This window comes from Lynx canadensis, chromosome C1 (assembly GCF_007474595.2).
Source record: "Lynx canadensis isolate LIC74 chromosome C1, mLynCan4.pri.v2, whole genome shotgun sequence".
In the NCBI taxonomy this organism is placed as follows: Eukaryota; Metazoa; Chordata; class Mammalia; order Carnivora; family Felidae; genus Lynx; species Lynx canadensis.
The window spans coordinates 17,903,877-17,923,115 of record NC_044310.1 but is presented as its reverse complement, the minus strand read 5'-3'; the positions used below and the strand labels follow the sequence as shown (position 1 = coordinate 17,923,115).

The 19,239-nt window shown below is 45.1% G+C and overlaps 1 protein-coding gene across 3 annotated transcripts in view; it reads right to left on the bottom strand.

Moving 5' to 3' along the window:
• NIPAL3 (NIPA like domain containing 3) overlaps positions 1-19,239 on the bottom strand; it is a 51,241-nt gene that overhangs the window by 30,723 nt on the left and 1,279 nt on the right. For 2 of the 3 annotated variants that reach the window (XM_036064198.1, XM_030324205.2), the window contains exon 1: positions 15,679-15,927. In XM_036064198.1, the coding sequence (XP_035920091.1) occupies positions 15,679-15,774 (96 nt within the window). In that variant the 5' untranslated portion in view covers positions 15,775-15,927. Of the gene's footprint in view, positions 1-15,678; positions 16,002-19,239 lie in introns of those variants that run through there. The other variant, XM_030324204.1, reaches the window with a different exon arrangement.

Here is a 19,239-nt window from a genome sequence, read left to right as displayed (position 1 = left end):
CGAATCTGGGTAGGCCTTGTGAATGAGGTGGAAATGAGGCTCTGGGACTTCTGGGCTCAGGCCTTATACCTTCTACTTTTGTACAGAGGGAATTCAACCACCTATAAAGAAGTCCAGCCTATCCATAAGGAGAGACAGGGGTCATGTGGAAGACCAAATAGATATACGAGTGGGCCCAGTCAACAGCAAGAGAAGAGAAAGGCCCAGCCATCTTGGCCAACTGCCAACTGAGTCAGCCACCCCAGCTGAGGCTCCAGACACGAGTGATGCCATTTTGGATTCTCCAGCCCCGGTCCAGCACTCCAGATGATACTGTAGCCCAAATTTGCCCTCTTAAGAACAATTTAAGTGTATAATGCAGTACTGTTAAATATAGGCACAAAGATCTCTGGAATTTATTCATCTTCCATAATTGAGACTCTATGCCTGTTGATTAGCAACTCCCATTTCCCCTCCCCGCCAACCCCACAACCACCATTCTACTCTCTGATTCTGTGAGTTTGACTATGTCTACAGCTCTAACAAATACCACAGACTGGGTAGCTTCAACAATATTTTTCACAGTTCTAAAGGCTAGCAAGTCCAAGATCAAGATTTTGGTTGATTCTGTTCCTGCTTAGAGGTCTCTTCCTGGTTTGCAGATGGATACCTTCTTGCTATATCCTCACATGTCAGAGAGAGAGAGAGAGAGAGAGAGAGAGAGAGAGAGAGAGAGAGAGAAATGATCCTTCTGTGTCTCTTCTTACAGGGGCACTAATCCCATTCATAAGGGCTCCACATTCATGACCTCATTATCTCCCAAAGGTCTCACCTCCAAAACATCACATTGGGGATTGGGGCTTTAACATATAAATTTTGGCGGGGGGGGGTGGGGGTGGGAGGATGACAAACATGTAGCCCGTAGCACTTATTTAACTTCGCATTTTGTCCTCAAGTTTCATCTCTGTTGACACAGACTGTTTTCCTTTTTCAGAAAGGTGTTTTTCTTTCTCAAGGCTGCATAATATTCACAATATTCCATTGTATGGATACATCACGTTTTCTTTCTTCATTCATCTTCAATGGACATTTAGGTTATTTCCACACCTTGACCATTGTGAATAGTACTGCAATCAATACTCAAGTCCTATTATCTCTTTTACATCCTGACTTCAACTCTTTTGGATCCTGTTCAGATTCTTGACCTGTAGAACTGCAAGCAGTAAAATGGTTGTGGTTTGTAAATTTAGGTTTCCAGGTGGTTTGTTACTCAGTAGTAGCTAACTGATACACTTCCTTAGTAAACCAAGGCTGATGAACGATCCAGCAGTTTCTGTCTGGGACTCAAGATCTGACTCTATCCCAGATATTCACTAACAGGTAGCTTTCATCTTTCATCCGACTTGAGTGTGTATGATTCTCCTGCTTGATTTCCCCACCCCCTTTCTTTGCCCAGCTAATGTCTTCCCATTGTAAGGCCTGACTTGAGATGCTCTTTAAGGCCATTCTATAGACCTAGCATATCTTTATTTAACCCATCATTACCTTTTTTATTGAGGTAAAATTCACAAATCATAAAATTCACCATTTTGACTTTTTAAAAGTACCCCACACAGTGGTTTTTGGTCTATTCACAATGTTATGAGTGACACCATTGAAAATGGTGGAATAGAGAATTCCAGGGACCCATCTCTCCAGAAAAACAGCTAATGAGCTGACAAAACCTATCAGAATCACTTTGTTTATACAACCCTGGGGTCTAGCCAAAAACATGTAACGATCAGAGGAAGGCATGGTGAAGAGAGAAGCTGTTGCTTTACGGTAAGAGAGCACTGTGGCATTCTAAACTGCCTGCCTCCCATCCCTTACACCCCAGATCTGTGACAGCCATGAAGACACAGAGAGAGTGACACATGGACCCTATTTTTTTTTTAAAAACTGTGGTTGTGGATTCTGACCTGTCTGGTGATCCCTGAAGGGTTGGCACAGGGCTTGTCTTTGTTCTGTCTGACTTTAAAGGTACAAGTGATGGCTGTGTAACAGCTTGGGGCAAGGGACAGCACTCAGGAGGAGCAACAGACAGAAAGAAAAGCCTGGCAGGAAGAGTCTGGGAAAGGAGACACACAGAGGATAAGGGCTTTCTAAAGTCTCCATGTATACCGGGGAATCAAAAGGGCCATGCATGTAGCCAGGGCTGGAGGCATGCTCCAAAAAGGCCTGATTAGACACTAGCCTTCACCTCTGGCTGGCCTGAAGGCTGGATGCAAGCAGGGAGCAAGGGCCGAGGCACAGGGGGTATAAATGGCCTGGCCAAGCATCGGAGGGCCCGACACACAGCCAGTGTGCTTAGACTGGGAGAATTGGGGGAGGGTTTTTTTTTTTTTTCCTCTTTTTTCCCTTTTTTGGATCTACGTGGTTAACGAAACTGTCGAAACACAAGGTGACCACCCAACAGGAACAGACGTCATCAGGCTGCATACAACAGCGGTCACATGCACTTTATGAAAAGAATTTAGAAAAATCACGAAAACGAACAAACACTGACAAACCACAGCAAGCAACGACAGCAAACGGGGGAGGGGTGCACATCTGATTTCTACAGTTGAAACACAATATTGGAAATGTCCACTTTTCATCAGTGTTGTACAACCATGCGACTCTCTAAATCCCAAGCATTTCCACCATCTCCCCCCAAAAGAAACCCCAAACCCATCAGCAGTCCCTCTCCGTTCCCCGTCACCCCAGCCCCCGGCAACCACTAATCTACTTCCTGTTTCTGGACCTGTCCTATTCTGGACATTTCATATAAATGGAATCCTATCGTATGTGGTCTTTTGTGTCTGGTTTCTTTCATCGAGCGTAATGTTTTAAGGTTCGTAGGTTATAACACGTACCAATACTTCATTCCCCTTTATGGTCAAATAATATTCCATTACGTGGATATAACACGTTTTGTTTATCCAATCACCAGTCACATCTGAGTTATCGCCACTTTCTATTACAGATAACTAACATCCTTGTACAAGTTTTTGTACCAACGTATATTTTCGAGTCTCTTGGGTATCTATGGTGACTATTTTAACTTTTGGGCGAATGGTCAAACTGTTTTCCATAGTGGCTGCACCTGTTTACATTCCCACCGGCTGAGGACTCCAATTTCTCCACATCCTGGCCAACACTTGTTATTTTTCTTTTTTAAAAGTTGATGATGGGGTGCCTGGGTGGTTCAGTCGGTGACAAGTCCGACTTCAGCCCATGGATCAAAGAGTAATTTCAACTTTCAAGTCTTATTTTCTAAGAAATACATTTCTTTTTTTCAAAAAAAATTTTTGACGTTTGTTTATTTTTGAGAGAGAGAGAGAGAGAGAGAGAATGAACAAGTAGGGAAGGGGCAGAAAGAAAGAGAGACACAGAATCCAATCCGGGCTCCAAGCTGTCAGCACAGAGCCTGATGCGGGGCTTGAACTCGTGAACCACGAGATCACGATCCAAGCCGAAGTTGGATGCTTAACCAACTAAGCCACCCAGGCGCCCCCAAGAAATACATTTCCTAAGGCTATAGCTGCCACAGAGAGTGATTTCTCTGATGGATCTGGGCAAAGTAAACTGAAAACCTTCAAGAAAGGATTCACCATTCTAGATGCTGTTAAGAATATTTGTGATTCATACAAAGAGATCAGAATATCGACATTAACAGGAGTTTGGAAGAAGTTGATTCCCACAATCATGGATGACTGTGAGGGGTTCAAGACTTCAGTGGACAAAGTCACTGTGGATGTGGTGGCAACAGCAAGTGAAGTAGAACTAGGAGGGGAGCCTGAAGATGTGCCGGAATTGTTGCGATCTCATGATACACTTGAATGCATGAGGAGTTGTTTCCCATAGACGAGCAAAGAAAGAGAATGGTGGATGGAGAATCTACTCCTGGTGAAGATGCTGTGAAGATTATTGAAATGACAACAAAGGATTTGCAATATTACATACACTGAGTTGATAAAGCAGCAGCAGGGTTTGAGAGAAGTGACCCCAATTTTGAAAGAAGTCCTACTGTGGGTAAAATGCTATCAAACAGCGTCACAGGCTATAGAGGAATTGTCTGTGAAAGAAAGAGTCCATCAGAGCAGCAAATGTCACTACTGTCTTATTTTAAGAAATTGCCCCAGCCACCCCAGCCTTCAACACCCACCACCCTGATCGGTCAGCAGCCATCAATATGGAGGCAAGAGCCTCCACCAGCAAAAAGATTCTGACTTGAAGCTCAGATGATGATTAGCATTTTTAAGCAATAAAGTCTTTTAAAATTAAGGCACGACATTGCTTTTTAGACATAACGCTACTGCACATTTAATAGACTAAAGTATAGTGTAAACATAATTTTATATGCACTAGGAAACAAAAAATTCATTTGACTCACTTTACTGCAATATTTACTTTGGTGTAGGTTGTCTAGAACCAAATTTTCAATGTCTCCAATGTGTGCCTATACCTATGTTTCTAAGGGTTTTATAGTCCTAGCTCTTACATTTAGGTGTTTGATCCATTTCGAGTTATTTTTTGTATATCATGGGAAGAAGGAATCCAACTTCATTCTTTCACATGTGGATATCCAGTTGTCTCTGTCTCATTTGTTTAAAACACTATTCATTCCTCACAGAAGTAGTCTTAGCACCCTTGTCGAAAGTATGTTGGCCATAGATGTGTCGGTTTATATTTGGACTCTGTATCGATATGTGAGTCTATCCTTTGGTCACCATCACATGGTTTTGATTGCTGTAGCTTTGCAGTAAATTCTGAAATCAAGAAGTTGAAATCCTCCAACTTTGTTCTTCTTTTTCCAAGACTGTTTTGGCTAGTTGGGGTTCCTCATGTCTGCATATGAACTTTAGGATGAGATTGCCTCAAGGTATTTTTTTATTTAAAATTAAAAAAAATGTTTATTTATTTTTGAGAGAGAGACAGAGCACGAGCAGGGGATGGGCAGAGGGAGAGGGAGACACAGACTCTGAAGCAGGCTCCAAGCTCTGAGCTGTCAGCACAGAGCCTGATGCGAGGCTTGAACTCATGAACCGTGAAATCATGACTTGAATCGAAGCTGGATGCTTAACCGACTGAGTCACCCAGGGGCCCCTCAAGGTATTTTCTAATTTCCCCTGTAATGTCTTCACTAACTCACTGGTTACTTAGGAATGTGTTGTTTAAATTCCACATATGTGAACTTCCTACTTTATTGTTATGAATTTCCTTTTGCTATTGATTTCTCACTTTATTCCATTGTGATCAGAGAACATACTTTATATGATTTCAGTCTTTTACGTTTATTGACATTTGTTCTATGGCTTAATATATGCTCTATCCCAGAGAATATATGCTCTATGCCATATGTTCCATATGCACTTGAGAATAATGGATATTTTGTTACAACTGAGTGAGATGTTCTATAGATGTTGGTTGAGTCTAGTTGGTTGTTGTTCAAGTCTTCCATTTTCTTTTTTTATTTTATTTTATTATTATTTTTTATTATTAAAAAAATTTTTTTTTAACGTTTATTTATTTTTGAGACAGAGAGAGACAGAGCATGAACGGGGGAGGGTCAGAGAGAGGGAGACACAGAATCTGAAACAGGCTCCAGGCTCTGAGCCGTCAGCACAGAGCCCGACGCGGGGCTCGAACTCATGGACTGCGAGATCGTGACCTGAGCTGAAGTCGTTCGCTCAACCGACTGAGCCACCCAGGCGCCCCCAAGTCTTCCATTTTCTTGACAGTGAGGTACTGCTAGTGAGGCCCTGAAGTATCCAATGATAACTGCTGGACTACCTGTTTCTTCTTTCCATTCTGTCAATTTTTGCTTCATGTATTTTGGTGTATATATTTTATTATTGTTATATCTTCTTGATAGATTGACTCTTTTACCATTATGTAATGTTCTTTGTCACTCGTAATAATTTTCATCTTAAAGTCTATTTTGTCTGATGTTAGTTTAGCTAGTTCAGCTCTCTTTTGGTTATTGTTTGCATGGACTATCTTCTCCCACTTTTTTATTTTCAATCTTTTTTTGTCTTTGAATCTAAAGTGAGTACCTTGTAACTAGCATATACTTGGATTGTGTTTTTTTAAAAATCTATTCTGCCAATCTGTCCCCTTTAATTGGAGAGTTTAATTCATTTACATTTAATGTGATTACCGATAAAGAAGGATTTCTACTGTTTTGTTTTCTATATGTCATGTCTCTTTTTTTTTTTGTTCCTCAGTTTCTCCATTACTGCCTTCTTTTGTGTTAAAGAGATATATTTCTTAGTGTACCATTTTAATTCCCTTATAATTTCTTTGACTATTTTTGAGTTATCTTCTTAGTGATTGTGTTAGGGATTATAATTGCCATATTCAAGCATGTGATAAGGCATTTATAATTGCAATTATATGTACAAATATTATAGTACATATAACAGTAAATTTAGTATTTAGTAAATAGTAAATATTTATATCACATACTATAATTAAAATACATGTATTGAAATACAGTATAGGCAAAGATGTAGTAAAATTAACAAGATTTCAATTTCCCCAACCCTTTCTGGATACATCAGGTTAACCCAATGTGCCTCTAAGTGAAAACTTATCAGCATAATTGATAATGCCTTTTTGGTCAATGTCACAGAACTTATTGAGGAGGAACAAAATAGGTCACCCCAAAATATGTCACTTTGGCATACTGATTATTTTGAATTAAAGTTACTTAAGAAACAGCCAGTACAAGAAGGATACTCTGAGGCCCCATTTGTCCCCCTGAAAGTGGGAAATAAGTCTCCATGTGAAAGGTACCTTTCCAGTATGTACCAGAAGGAAGAGAGACATTCTTATCACCAGAGATAGGAAATTTAAGGCCAAGAAGCCTGTATAAACAAAACTTGCTACTACTTCACTAATTTACTACCCAAAGCCCAACCCCTTTTGTCTTATCAATTCTTCGCAAATTTATTGTCTAAAAGGTATGAAAGTTACCAGCTTTGGTTACTTCTTTGGGGCCTCCATATGTATGACATTAAATTTTTCTCTTGTGGAATCTATCTTATGTCAATTTAATTATTAGACCAGCCAAAGAATCTACAAGGAGAGGGAACCTACACTGTGAAAGCCAAACAAATACTGTGGTAAATGAAATGTATATAGTACTTTGTTTTGAATGAGGCTGAAAGAGGCTCTCCTCATATCGTTAGCTGATAAGTCAATAAAAATAGTTTATCACTATGTGATTTTTAGCACGAAACTTAGGAGGAATTGAAAGAATTTAGGGATGCTGCCGTAACAACATTCCTTCCATTCCAGGTACTTCTGTGAACACGTTCTCAGCACCTCTAGCTATAAAACCCCAAACCTGCAACAGAACTGATGCTAAAATCTGTCCCATTCTAGCCATCAGTAATATTTGTCTTGAATATTAAAAACAAAGTCCCATTCTCATTCAGATATTCATTAAAAAAAATTTTTTTTTTAAAAAAATTTTTTTTTCAACGTTTATTTATTTTTGGGACAGAGAGAGACAGAGCATGAACGGGGGAGGGGCAGAGAGAGAGGGAGACACAGAATCGGAAACAGGCTCCAGGCTCTGAGCCATCAGCCCAGAGCCCGACGCGGGGCTTGAACTCCCGGACCGCGAGATCGTGACCTGGCTGAAGTCGGACGCTTAACCGACTGCGCCACCCAGGCGCCCCCAAAAAAATTTTTTTTTAATTTTTTTGAATTGTTTATTTATTTATGAGAAAGAGCAAAAGAGAGAGAGAAAGTGAGGGGCAGGAGGGGCAGAGAGAGAGGGAAACACAGAAATTAAAGCAGGCTCCAGGCTCTGAGCTGTCAGCACAGAGCCTGATGCAGGGCTCAAACTTATGGTCTGTGAATTTATGACCTGAGCTGAAGTCGGACGCTTAACTGACTGAGCCACCCAGGTACCCCCAGATATTCATTCTTCATATGTTATTTTATGCTTGATAATTATTATAAAACTTTATATTACATTAATCAATTGCTTTTATTCAATTGTATCAATAAAAAGCTTCTGGGTTGAATCAGTTATTTCTGAACATGTTAAAAAGAAAGCCAGAGGCCCAAAATGGCCTCACTTAGGCCAACTCACCAAACTGGGGCTTAATACCTCCCCTAACTGAAGTTCTAACCTCCCCCAGAAATGTAGTCTTAACTGGTCAGTCAGGAAGCTTCTGGTCAACACCAGTAAAGTACTCTGTCACATGGACTCTCTCTATCCCCCAAAGGAAGATGACACAATCCACCTAATAAGACCCGTTTGTCCCCAAAGGTCATCTCACCTGAAATAGTCCTTTTTTCTGTTTATAACTTTCTTGTCTTGCTTTTAAAACCCCTTCCCTGGGGCGTCTGGGTGGCGCAGTCGGTTAAGCGTCCGACTTCAGCCAGGTCACGATCTCGCGGTCCGGGAGTTCGAGCCCCGCGTCGGGCTCTGGGCTGATGGCTCAGAGCCTGGAGCCTGTTTCCGATTCTGTGTCTCCCTCTCTCTCTGCCCCTCCCCCGTTCATGCTCTGTCTCTCTCTGTCCCAAAAATAAATAAATGTTGAAAAAAAAATTAAAAAAAAAAAAAGCCAATTAGATCTACAAAATTTACTTGGTTGAATTTTTGTTATTTCACAAACCTTATGCCAAAGGAAATATTAACAAAGTGAAATTCGATCGCCTATTTTACATCCCTTCTTGTACACAAGTATGATATGCGTCCATATAATTTTTAAGTGTTAAAACACAGATACTGTTTGGGGACAAAATTCTGTGGGGGAAAGGTCGGGAAAATACAAAGTTAGGGAGAAACAGGAATGACGTAAAAATTTCCGACTGCTAAGGAAGAGCTTTTTCAGGGGCTCCTGGGGGGGCTCAGTTGGTTGAGTGCCTGACTCTTGGTTTTGGCTCAGGTCACGATCCCAGAGTCAGGGGATGGAGTCTGTTAGGCTCCACACTGAGCGTGGAGCCTGCTTAAGATTCCCACCCTCCCTCCCTCTCCCCCCCCCCCCCCCCCCCCACTCATGTGCGCACGCACTCTCTCTCTTTCTCTCTCAAAATAAAAAAATAAAATAAAAAGAAGAGTTTGTTCCGAAGGCTGATGGTAGATATCACATGGGCTTTATATCTCAGGGGCTATAAAAAAAATACTCGCATTAAAATGTGCTAGAAACGACATACTTTGCAAATATAAACTTGTGACACAAGTTTTATGTCTTAGATGTCAACCAAAGGAATGAATGAGGAAACACAAGGTGTTTCTTTAGAGGGTCAAGTCTGAGGACCCCAAAGGAAGCCCTTCATTAAGTGTAGCTCATTAAGGCTACAGAGCAAGGAACTCATCCTCAAGGAGGCAGAGATCTGGGGGCCAGGCAGGCACTCGGCGCAGAAAGTCAGTTTATCTACGCTAATGATTAATGGTTCAAAGAGTTAACTGGCAGTGATTCTACAGCGACTGCTTTGGGCAGAGAGGAGACAGAAGGACCCTGGTTCTGGCTCCCACAACACCTCACAGCTGCCTTATTTCCTTTATGGGGGACAAAGGGGAGCTGGAACCAGGCTCTGGGAGTTGTGCAGAAAGCGGAGACCACAGTGAGGGCTTTTCAGAGGGCACGTGGGGATCACGCGGCTGCAGGTTCAAGGGCGGGCTGGGGGATTTGCTTCACCTCCTCGCTAGCTGGGTCAGCAGTGCCCCTCTCTCAGAGCTGGTGCGTGGACTTCCTGAGATAGTTGGGAGAAAGCACTTACCTCGGTAACTTAGAACTAGGGTGAGCTGGAGGAAACTGCCACTATTTTGCCACTTGGACCCATACAAAATGGTAGTTTCATATGGTTCAACCTACAACTGGTAGCTATTTTATTTTTACTGCAAGAGACTAAGCTGTCCTCAGACGCAATGCCGATGAGGTCCACAAGGCTGCCCGAGAATGTGCTAACAACTCGCCAGGTGGAAGTAAAGAGATCAAGAAGGGAAATGAGCCCCTGTGGCCATGTAGACAAGTCAATACTATTTCGGGGAGGAGGATGGTGAGGGCCCAAACCTAGAAATAAAAACTGTAGGGGCTCCTGGGTGGCTCCGACTCTTGATCTCGGCTCAGGTCGTGATGTCGTGGGTTTGCGGGTTTGAGCCCCATGTCAGGCTCTGAGTGTGGAGCCTGCTTGGGATTCTGTCTCCCTCTCCCTCTCTCTCTCTCAGAATAAATAAATAAACTTAAAAAAAAATTATAAGCAGGCTAAGCAGCAGAAAAACAAGGTTAAAAGGTTACTATGATAATCAAGGACGGTATTTACGGAGTGTTTTTATATATACACATTAGGTGTGGCGTGAAACCCTTTCCATGCGTTGCCTTTGGGCCATAACCCACCTACGAAGTGTGTACTGTCAGGAGTCCTAGGTTCGGCACACGGGTTGGAAGGACTTTACACGTGAACAAAGTAAGGCCCAAAGAAATGTAACAACTTGGCAGAGGTGGGGACGGGAGGCTCTGCGTCGCTCCAGGTCTGACTTCCAGTCTCCCGACGGTCACTATTCCTCCGGGCTGTCTCCCACTGTGTTCTCTGAGGTGCCCTTCAAAGGCGGCCCAGGTAAATTAGGAAAAAAAGACAACCCTGCCTCGGGAGTGCTACATTCCCACTTGTGACACAGGCAGCTGGGGTTTCTTTTAAAAGCCATTTCCACAAGTATATCAATCTCCACGCATAATAACTGGCTACAGACAGACCTGGTTAGTAACAGCGCAATATAATTAAATGCCCTTTCATCCAGGCATTTCAAAGGGCTTCATCAACGTTAATTATGCCCCAAGCCCTTGTGAAGTGGTGCTTGATTCAATTTTGTGAGCATTGAAAGTCAGGCAAAGGCGATGCCACCGGCCCAGGGGTTACACAGTTTGAACGTACACCTATTAGCAGCCCTCAAGTGTGTGGCGAGAGGCGATTCAGAGTCGAGGTGACAACCGGCAGAACTCCTGATGTTAAGCTCCGCCTCCAAACCTCAGAGCTGGAAAACTGCAAAATGGGGGTGTCTGGGTCTGCTGGTAGGGAGGGAACGAGGGGTGGGGCCTGGGTGGCGTCACCGACTTCCTCTTTTTGCAGAGGAACCACACCAGGTGTGTTCACAGAAGTTATTTACAGGGGGAAGTGTTCAACAAGTCCACGTGGATGGCTAACCCAGAACAGGGATTTGACCTTGGACTCAATGACTCTGTCTCAAGACTAAAACAGATTCCTGCCCCACTGAGGGGCAGGTTGGGAGAACTGCCTGGTGGTGGCCTCAGGCCAGCATCTTCACCTGCCATATCTTTGGATCCTGAGTTCCTCCGCACACGATGTCAGATGGGGACGATGCCGCTGAGGCAACACCTAATTGGCTCCCAACTGGCTCTCGACTTCATTGGGCAGAGTCCACTGAGGTGGAAGAGAAGGGAGGAAAGAGGCAAGGGCCAGCCTCATTTGGAGGCAAATACCTCCATGGGGGCTCCTGCCAGTGGAGAATTTCAACTGCCCGAGAAAGACCAAGACATGGCCAAAGTCAGAGTGAGCAAGTGGCAGGGCCGGACCTTAACAGGTGTCCCCAGCACTTTGGTCCCACATATACAGGTGAGGAAGTAGTGAGGCCTCCCAACTATCAGGAACCTTATATTGAGGACACAGGTCGACCCAACTGGGACACTTTGAAAACGAAAGGGGGCTCTACTAATATACGTGGCTGTGAGGCACAAGCCAGGACTTTTGGTCCCTGTACTCACAGTGCAGCCTCTGAATGGGAAGGGCTGCTGGAGAGGGAAGGAGGGTGAGGGCCACACTACAAGCAGGCAGCAAGGTTTCAAACTCAGCTGCTTTCTTGGCGTGGCTTCAACAGACCTCAATGTCAAGGGTGGGGCAGCAAAATCAAGGTCACTTCTCTCTCTGCTTCGGCTTCCCTGTGTGGATTTTGAAGACCAGAAGTCCTGGGCTGGGGTCCTGCCTGTGCCACTTACTGCTGTATGACTTCAGGGGAATTACCTTAACTCTCTGAGCTTTGGCTTCCCCTCTGAAAAATGGAGGACTGTAAACCCTCATGGGATTGTCATGTTACATGAAATAACATACATGTTGGGAATGTCATGTTACAGGAAATAACATACATGTTGAAACATCACCTGGCACATAAAAAAGTACTAAAACAATTCTAGCTTGTTACTATCATTATTTTTTGTCATCTTTTTTTTTTTTATTATCACTATTCTTAGCAATAGCTCTAAGGACCTTTTTGTTGCCAGCTACGACTCTGGAAAAAAAGCGAACGGTTTCCAGAAAAGCAGCCAAAGGTCCCAGAGGTAGGAAACCTTGCCGAGTGAAACCTCAGCTCAGATCTCCCGTTCTAACATCTGCTTTACATCTGCCAACAAGAGCCTCTATTTAAATATCACGGTGACAAGACCAGTCATTACTTGCTATTTAAACTCACCTCCCACAATCCCTTGGGCTTAAAACTGCCAACAATTCAGTATGAATTGCATTCTGGCTTGCTCTGAGGGTTACTCATATTCAAATACAAGAGAGGCAGCTGCCTGGCTCTCCAGGCTCTGCTACTTCTGTAACCTGGCTTCAGGCCAGCTCCCTGATGCTTACCTTCTCCAGCAGGGGAGGCATTATCTTCCCCAGGATTGCCATTTCAATACTTACTAACCAGTGTCAGGGAGAGAAGGGGCCTGGCAGAGTGGTGGGCCCAATGCAGGCAGCAGGGAGCCATGGATAAAAGCAAGGGCCTTGGCAATGCACACACTCAATTTGAATCCCAGCTTTACTACCTACTGACTGTGTGTCCTTGGGCAAGTTAATTAACCGTTCTGTGCCAGTTTCCTAATACGTAAAAGGGGATAATAATAATACCTACCTTGAGGGGCCCTGTAAGGATTAGCACAGTCCCTGTCATATAGTAAACAGTCAACACAAGTTAGCTGCTGCTATGATCGTGATGATTACTACAGGAACTGGGAACGGGCTATGGAAGTGTGATAAAGGACCTATATTTTCCTGCCAGGAAAACTGCCAAAGGTGATACCTGAGCTGGAGCTGGAAGAATACGTAGGATTTCTATCAGTAGAGACAGGGGAGGATGCAGGCAGCTTCAGTTTCCTACATCTGTAAGTTCAGGTCTTGGTCGCAACCGCCATGTAGGGTGGATTTAAAACTGACCTGCAGAGAAGTTGCATGCCTTTCCCCCAAGTTACAATGACAGACAGTGAGAGAGCTGGGCCTTGAAGACAGGTCTCTCTGAGTCTAAAGGCCATGCTGGTAACACCCCTCCTAGCTCTACTTTTGTATCAAAAATGTCCTGAAGGCTAAGGCACTGATAAAAATAGCTTCCCCCACCTCCCTCCCAGACTGCAAACTCCTTCAGGGAAGAGAGAGCTCAATGGTTTACACAGCCCCGCCCACCCCACACAGGCAGGGAGAGCAGGTGCTCAGCTGAAATGCCTATTCGCTAAACACAAGAAACTGAGGCCTGACTCTTCCAGGCTGAGGCCAAGCCTCCAGTGCCGGCAACCCCTTGCGATGCTGCCTTCTGGGCAGCTGGCCTCTTGGGCTCCCTTTCACAGACCCCCCCCCCCCCCCGCCCCAACAACTAGGGCAGAGAGCAGCGCTGCAATTCAAACGGCGTGCTCCTAACTTCATCTCATTGATAAAGTTGCACTTGGGCCCTCTTAACGTTTTCTTTGCCCCAAATATAAGAGATGATTTGGGGGCAGCCTGCCCAGCCCACATAACCACTTTTCTCTGAGAGCCGCGTACAAGGACGGAGCCCCAGAAACCTGTCTGCTGTGTGAGACTCCACCCACCTGCCCACCACAGATTGGACCAGGGTAGACACCTGACCCAAACTGGCCAATCGGGTCTTCCCTCTGTCAAAGGCGGGGGAGGAGTTCCAATTTGTTCTAATCTCCTTCTTGCCCTTCTTATCTCTGGTGGCAGGAGCTACCTTGTAGTCTTATTATAATAGTTTTCCCTTTTGTCTCTCTCCCTAGGCACAATTAACTACACGCTCCTCCGCTTTGGGCACCTGCCTCTGTTCCTCTTTGTAAACCCCAGGCACTCGTGAGTCAAGCACCTCCCGCGTGCCTCCTGCGTGGGCTAGGTGCTTTTTCATTGATCCACATGGCTGGAGGGAGGAGGGATGGAGGGAGGGATCACTACCACCATTCTACCCATAAGAGAAGCTCTGAGGGGCTAAGCCATATGTCCAAGGGCACTTAGCTGGGAAGGAGCAGAATAGGGATTCGAGGACGCGTCTTCTTTCCCTTGATCCCCCCTGGAACTTCAGTTCGCTCATAACTATGCATGTCCGTGTCTCCCACCTCAACTCAACTCCTAAGCTTGTTGGTAGAGTCACCATGATTGATTTACCTTTGCTCCGGCACCCGGAAGGTACTTCTACAGTAAGTAACAGAGATAATTTGTAATTGAAATGGAAACTTACTAGAAATCTCACCTGGGAGAGTGTTCTGTGTTTTCTTAGATTCTGTATCTGTTTGTTTGGCACACATTCATCACAGCCAACTGCATTAACTGTATTTTCTTGTGTTCTCTGTTCTTGATCCTCTGGCATTTGTGGCCTCACTCACCCGGCAGAGACCACCTCTCCCAGGGCTAGCCAATTCTTAGAGACAGCAGGGACGCAAGCAGCACTCTGGGATGCTCACTGCAGCCCTGTTTACACACACCCCGCGGTAAAAACAACCTGAACATCTAACAGTAGGGGATGTGTCCAAAAAGTTTTGATAGAGCAGCTCAACAGATTACTGGGCAATCCGTTCAAAAAGTATGCGTTATGGGGCGCCTGGGTGGCGCAGTCGGTTAAGCGTCCGACTTCAGCCAGGTCACGATCTCGCGGTCCGTGAGTTTGAGCCCCGCGTCAGGCTCTGGGCTGATGGCTCAGAGCCTGGAGCCTGTTTCCGATTCTGTGTCTCCCTCTCTCTCTGCCCCTCCCCTGTTCATGCTCTGTCTCTCTCTGTCCCAAAAATAAATAAACGTTGAAAAAGTATGCGTTAAATCAGGACTCAATGACACGGGGAAATAACCCACAAATAGGGCTACGTGAAACAACCGAGACACGAAACTTTCTGTGTAGTCTGATCCCAAAAGCGTAACACCAAAAAAAGACCGGAAGGAGAAATATGAACAAGGCTTGTCTCTGAGTAATAGAGTAGGTGATTTAAAACAAACAAACAAATCTTCTAAGTGGGAATACCTCCCTTTAAAAATATTTCTCGGGGCGCCTGGGTGGCTCAGTCCCTGACTTTGGCTCAGGTCACGATCTCACGGTCTGTGAGTTCGAGCCCCGCGTCTGGCTCTGTGCTGACAGCTCGGAGCCTGGAGCCTGCTTCGGATTCTGTGTCTTCCTCTCTCTCTGCCCCTCCCCCACTGATGCTCTGTCTCTCTCTCTCTCAAAAATAAGTAAACCTTAAAAATTTTTTAAAAATATTTCTCTTTCTCTTTTTATGTTTTTCTCTAACCCCCTGTCTTTATGTACTTCAATGAGCGTTTCTTTCTTCTGGATTACCCGTTCTCCTACATTTGTGCCTGTTTCTGCCGCTAACAGGCACGCAGACCCCGGAAATACGTGTTAGCCAGGGCTATGCTGTGTTACTCTCGGGTTAGAAAAACACCGCATTTCAAAACCAGAAAGAAAGCTCTTGCCTTGTAGGAGAAGGAAGCCTCGCTGCCGCCGGGGTCTGCGCTGCTTGTGGGCGGGAGCGGGCGCAGCTGCAGGGCCGCACCGCGGGCTCGGTCCATGGCGCTAGTGGAACATTCTCTGGGAAGCTGGAGCTGCCGCTAGGCGGGGCCGAACCCGGAGACCATCTCTCCTGGCGGGGGTCACCTCCTTTCACGGGGCCGTTGGAGGACTTCGAGGCTCTTCTGGCTGATTTACAGCCTCTCCCTCACCTTCACCCCGAGAAGTGCCAGGTTCTGTCTCTCCCAAGCAGGCAGGCGAGGGTGCGATTCCTTATCCTGGCGGCGCCCTAGGGTGGTGGGGAGGAACATGAACAATGCAAGTACAGTGAGCCCAGCTTGATCACCCAAGGGGAGATATACTTTGAGGACAAAACGCAAGCCGTCATGAGAAGTGAAGTCATTTACAAAATTATATCATGCCTTTGGCCTCCCCTAATAAAGACATGGCTCAGGATGCCTGGGTGGCTCAGCGGATTAAGGAGCTGACTTCAGCTCAGGTCAGGGTCTCACGGTTTGTGAGTTCCAGCCCCTGGCCGGGCTCTGTGCTGACAGCTTGGAGCCTGGAGACTGTTTCAGATTCTGTGTCTCCCTCTCTCTCTGTGCCTCCCCTGCTCACACTCTGTCTCTCTCTCTCTCAAAAATAAACATTAAAGGGGCGCCTGGGTGGCTCAGTCCATTGAGCGTCCGACTTCAGCTCAGGTCATGATCTCACGGTTCCTGGGTTCAAGTCCCGCATCAGGCTCTGTGCTGACAGCTGGGAGCCTGGAGCCTGCTTCAGATTCTGTGTCTCCCTCTCTCTGCCCCTCCCCCACTTGTGCTCTGTCTCTCTCTCTCTCTCTCTCTCTCAAATATAAATAAAAGGTAGACAAAAAATTAAAAAAATAAACATTAAAAAAGTAATAAAAATAAATAAATAATAATAAAGACATGGCTCATCTACCTCAAAACCTTTTTCCCTGGCCCTTAAAAATTACCTTTCCTCAGGGCACCTGGTGGCTCAGTTGGTTAAGCATCTGACTCTTTTAGAATATATTTTTTTTAATGTTTATTTTTGAGAGAGAGACAGAGTGTGAGTAGGGGAGGACCAGAGAGAGAGAGGGAGACACAGAATCCAAAGGAGGCCCAGGCGCTGAGCTGTCAGCCCAGATCCCGATGTGGGGCTCGAACTCACTGACCATGAGATCACGACCTGAGCCGAAGTCAGGCGCTTTGCCAACTGAGCCACCCAGGCTCCCCAAGTGTTTGACTCTTGACTTCGGCTCAGGTCGTGATCTCAAGGTTCATGGGATCGAGCCCCACGTTAGGCTCTGCACTGACAGCATGGAGCCTGCTTGGGATTCTCTCTCTCTCTCAAAAATAATTAGGGGCATCTGGGTGGCTCAGTGAGTTATGCGTCTGACTTCGGCTCAGGTCATGATCTCACAGTTTAAGAGCTTGAGCCCCACATGGGGCTCTCTGTTGTCAGTGCACAACCCACTTTGGATACTCTGTCCCCCTCTTTCTCTGCCCCAACCCCACTTGTGCTCGCTCTCTCTTAACCTCTCAAAAATAAATAAACATTAAAAAAATTAATTAAACAGTTAAAAAAATTTTGTTTCTAATCGCCTTTTTGCTCCCCACCCCCCCCCCCGGCTTCCTTCTTCCCGTCATCTCCTAACTGAAATCCTACCTTTTCCATAGGCTCCCCTACATAAGAAGTAAAAGATTGTCTTGTCTGCCTCTCCAGGCCTCCAAAAAATATCCTGCTGTCATAATAAAGGAACCACCTGTGTTCGATATCGGAATGAAAGAACGAGAAGAAAAGCTATCTTCACGAATGGTGGGAGAACTGGGCTGCTACCTGAAAGTCAGCCTAGCACAGGTGAGGTAACACTGGACCCTGGGAGAAGACCTGTGTGACCGGATCATACCACCTCTGGGAGACTCAGGTGCCTCATCTGTAAAGTGGGGGTAATAATGTGGCTTCAAGTAAGATCGTCAATGACAGTCATTCCCGTTGACTTTATCGGACTGATATTTTCAATGCGTGTCAAGCTTTTCTACCAAATGGAGAAGAAAGATGAAGTATGCTCCTAGGGTTCTGGAAGGCCTGGCCAAAAACACCTTACCACAACGCTAAGGGTTCTTTGAAGTCTTCTTATAGTAGAAAAGAAAGAAAAAAATCAACCATACAAATTTGTATGCATACGACATGCTCATTTCAATTTAAAAAATGTTATAAATAGCTTTTGATCTGTTATATGCTACCTGTTTGCCTTGGCCAAGGCATTTAACTTTCCAGGCAGTTTTCTCTGCTGGAAAATACAGATAATCAGATAATAACATTTCTACCCCCACAGGGCTGTTGCGAGAATTTGATGAGATAATGCGTGTAAAATGCGATGCATAACAAATGGCCAATGGATGGCAGCTGTTATTAATTTTATTCTTATCAGTTTAATTATTTAATTTACCCACAAATATTCCTTTCTTTCATGCATTCATGCTACATTTATTGAGGGCTTACTATATGCCAAACAGACACAGCCTCTGCTATGCCTCAAGGCTTCAGGCTTGAGGACAAAGTTGCTCTTTGTCCTGTGACTTCCAGTTCCTTCTGTTATCTAGCCCTCTCCCCAGGAATGCTAGTTCCTGGTAGGAGTCATATGTCACAGGGCTAACACTGCGTCCAGCATCTAGGAGACACGAGACGCAGGGCTTGGCACAGGGGCAGCCACGAAGACCATTTAGCCCAGGTCTCACTTTGTTGAAGGGCCTCAAAATTAAATCTTGTTGCTATCTCCAGATGAGGTTACACATTCAGTATATAGTCAATACCTTAATTACATAGATATACATGCCATATATATACAATACGTACAGGGTACACTCATCAATTTTATAACTCACATCCCATAATCAAACCTCCCTGACTGTAAAGTATTTGCAATCTTGTGAAAAGCATAATTATTCTTCACGATACTTTCATGTGTGGGTGAAAAGCATTATTGGGTTAAATTTATGTATTTTAATGTTTTGAATATAGTAGCCTTAGGAAGGAAGAGTGGCCCAGGGACAGACCTCCGAGAGACCGTTAGAGGCTTGCAAGCTGGAGCCGGAGAGGCACTGGGGCACAAACTCTGGGAAGGCGTTTGCTGAATCCCCTGTTCATCCCTTGCCAAGATCCGGCCCAGGGCCTGGCATGGTGACCTCCATCTATACCTCCTGACTGGCTAAAGGCAGGCCTGTTAAGCACCTGATGCAGTTTGCAATCAAGAATGGAATGGCTTACTCAGGCCTCATCAACCACAACTCCAGAGATACAACTGCTGCAGAGATACAACCACAACTCCAGAGATACAACTCCAGCCCCGCCCACAGGATGTCAGAGAAAGCAAACAGGCCTCGGGGACATGCCAATGGGGTGATGGAAACCTAGGCCTCCTAACCTTCTTTGGACGAGCTACTTTGTTCAGGTGGGTTTCTGTGTTTGTTTTTGTTTGTGGTGGTGTTGTGACCCGTCGTTTAATTCGCTTTTAAAAAGCA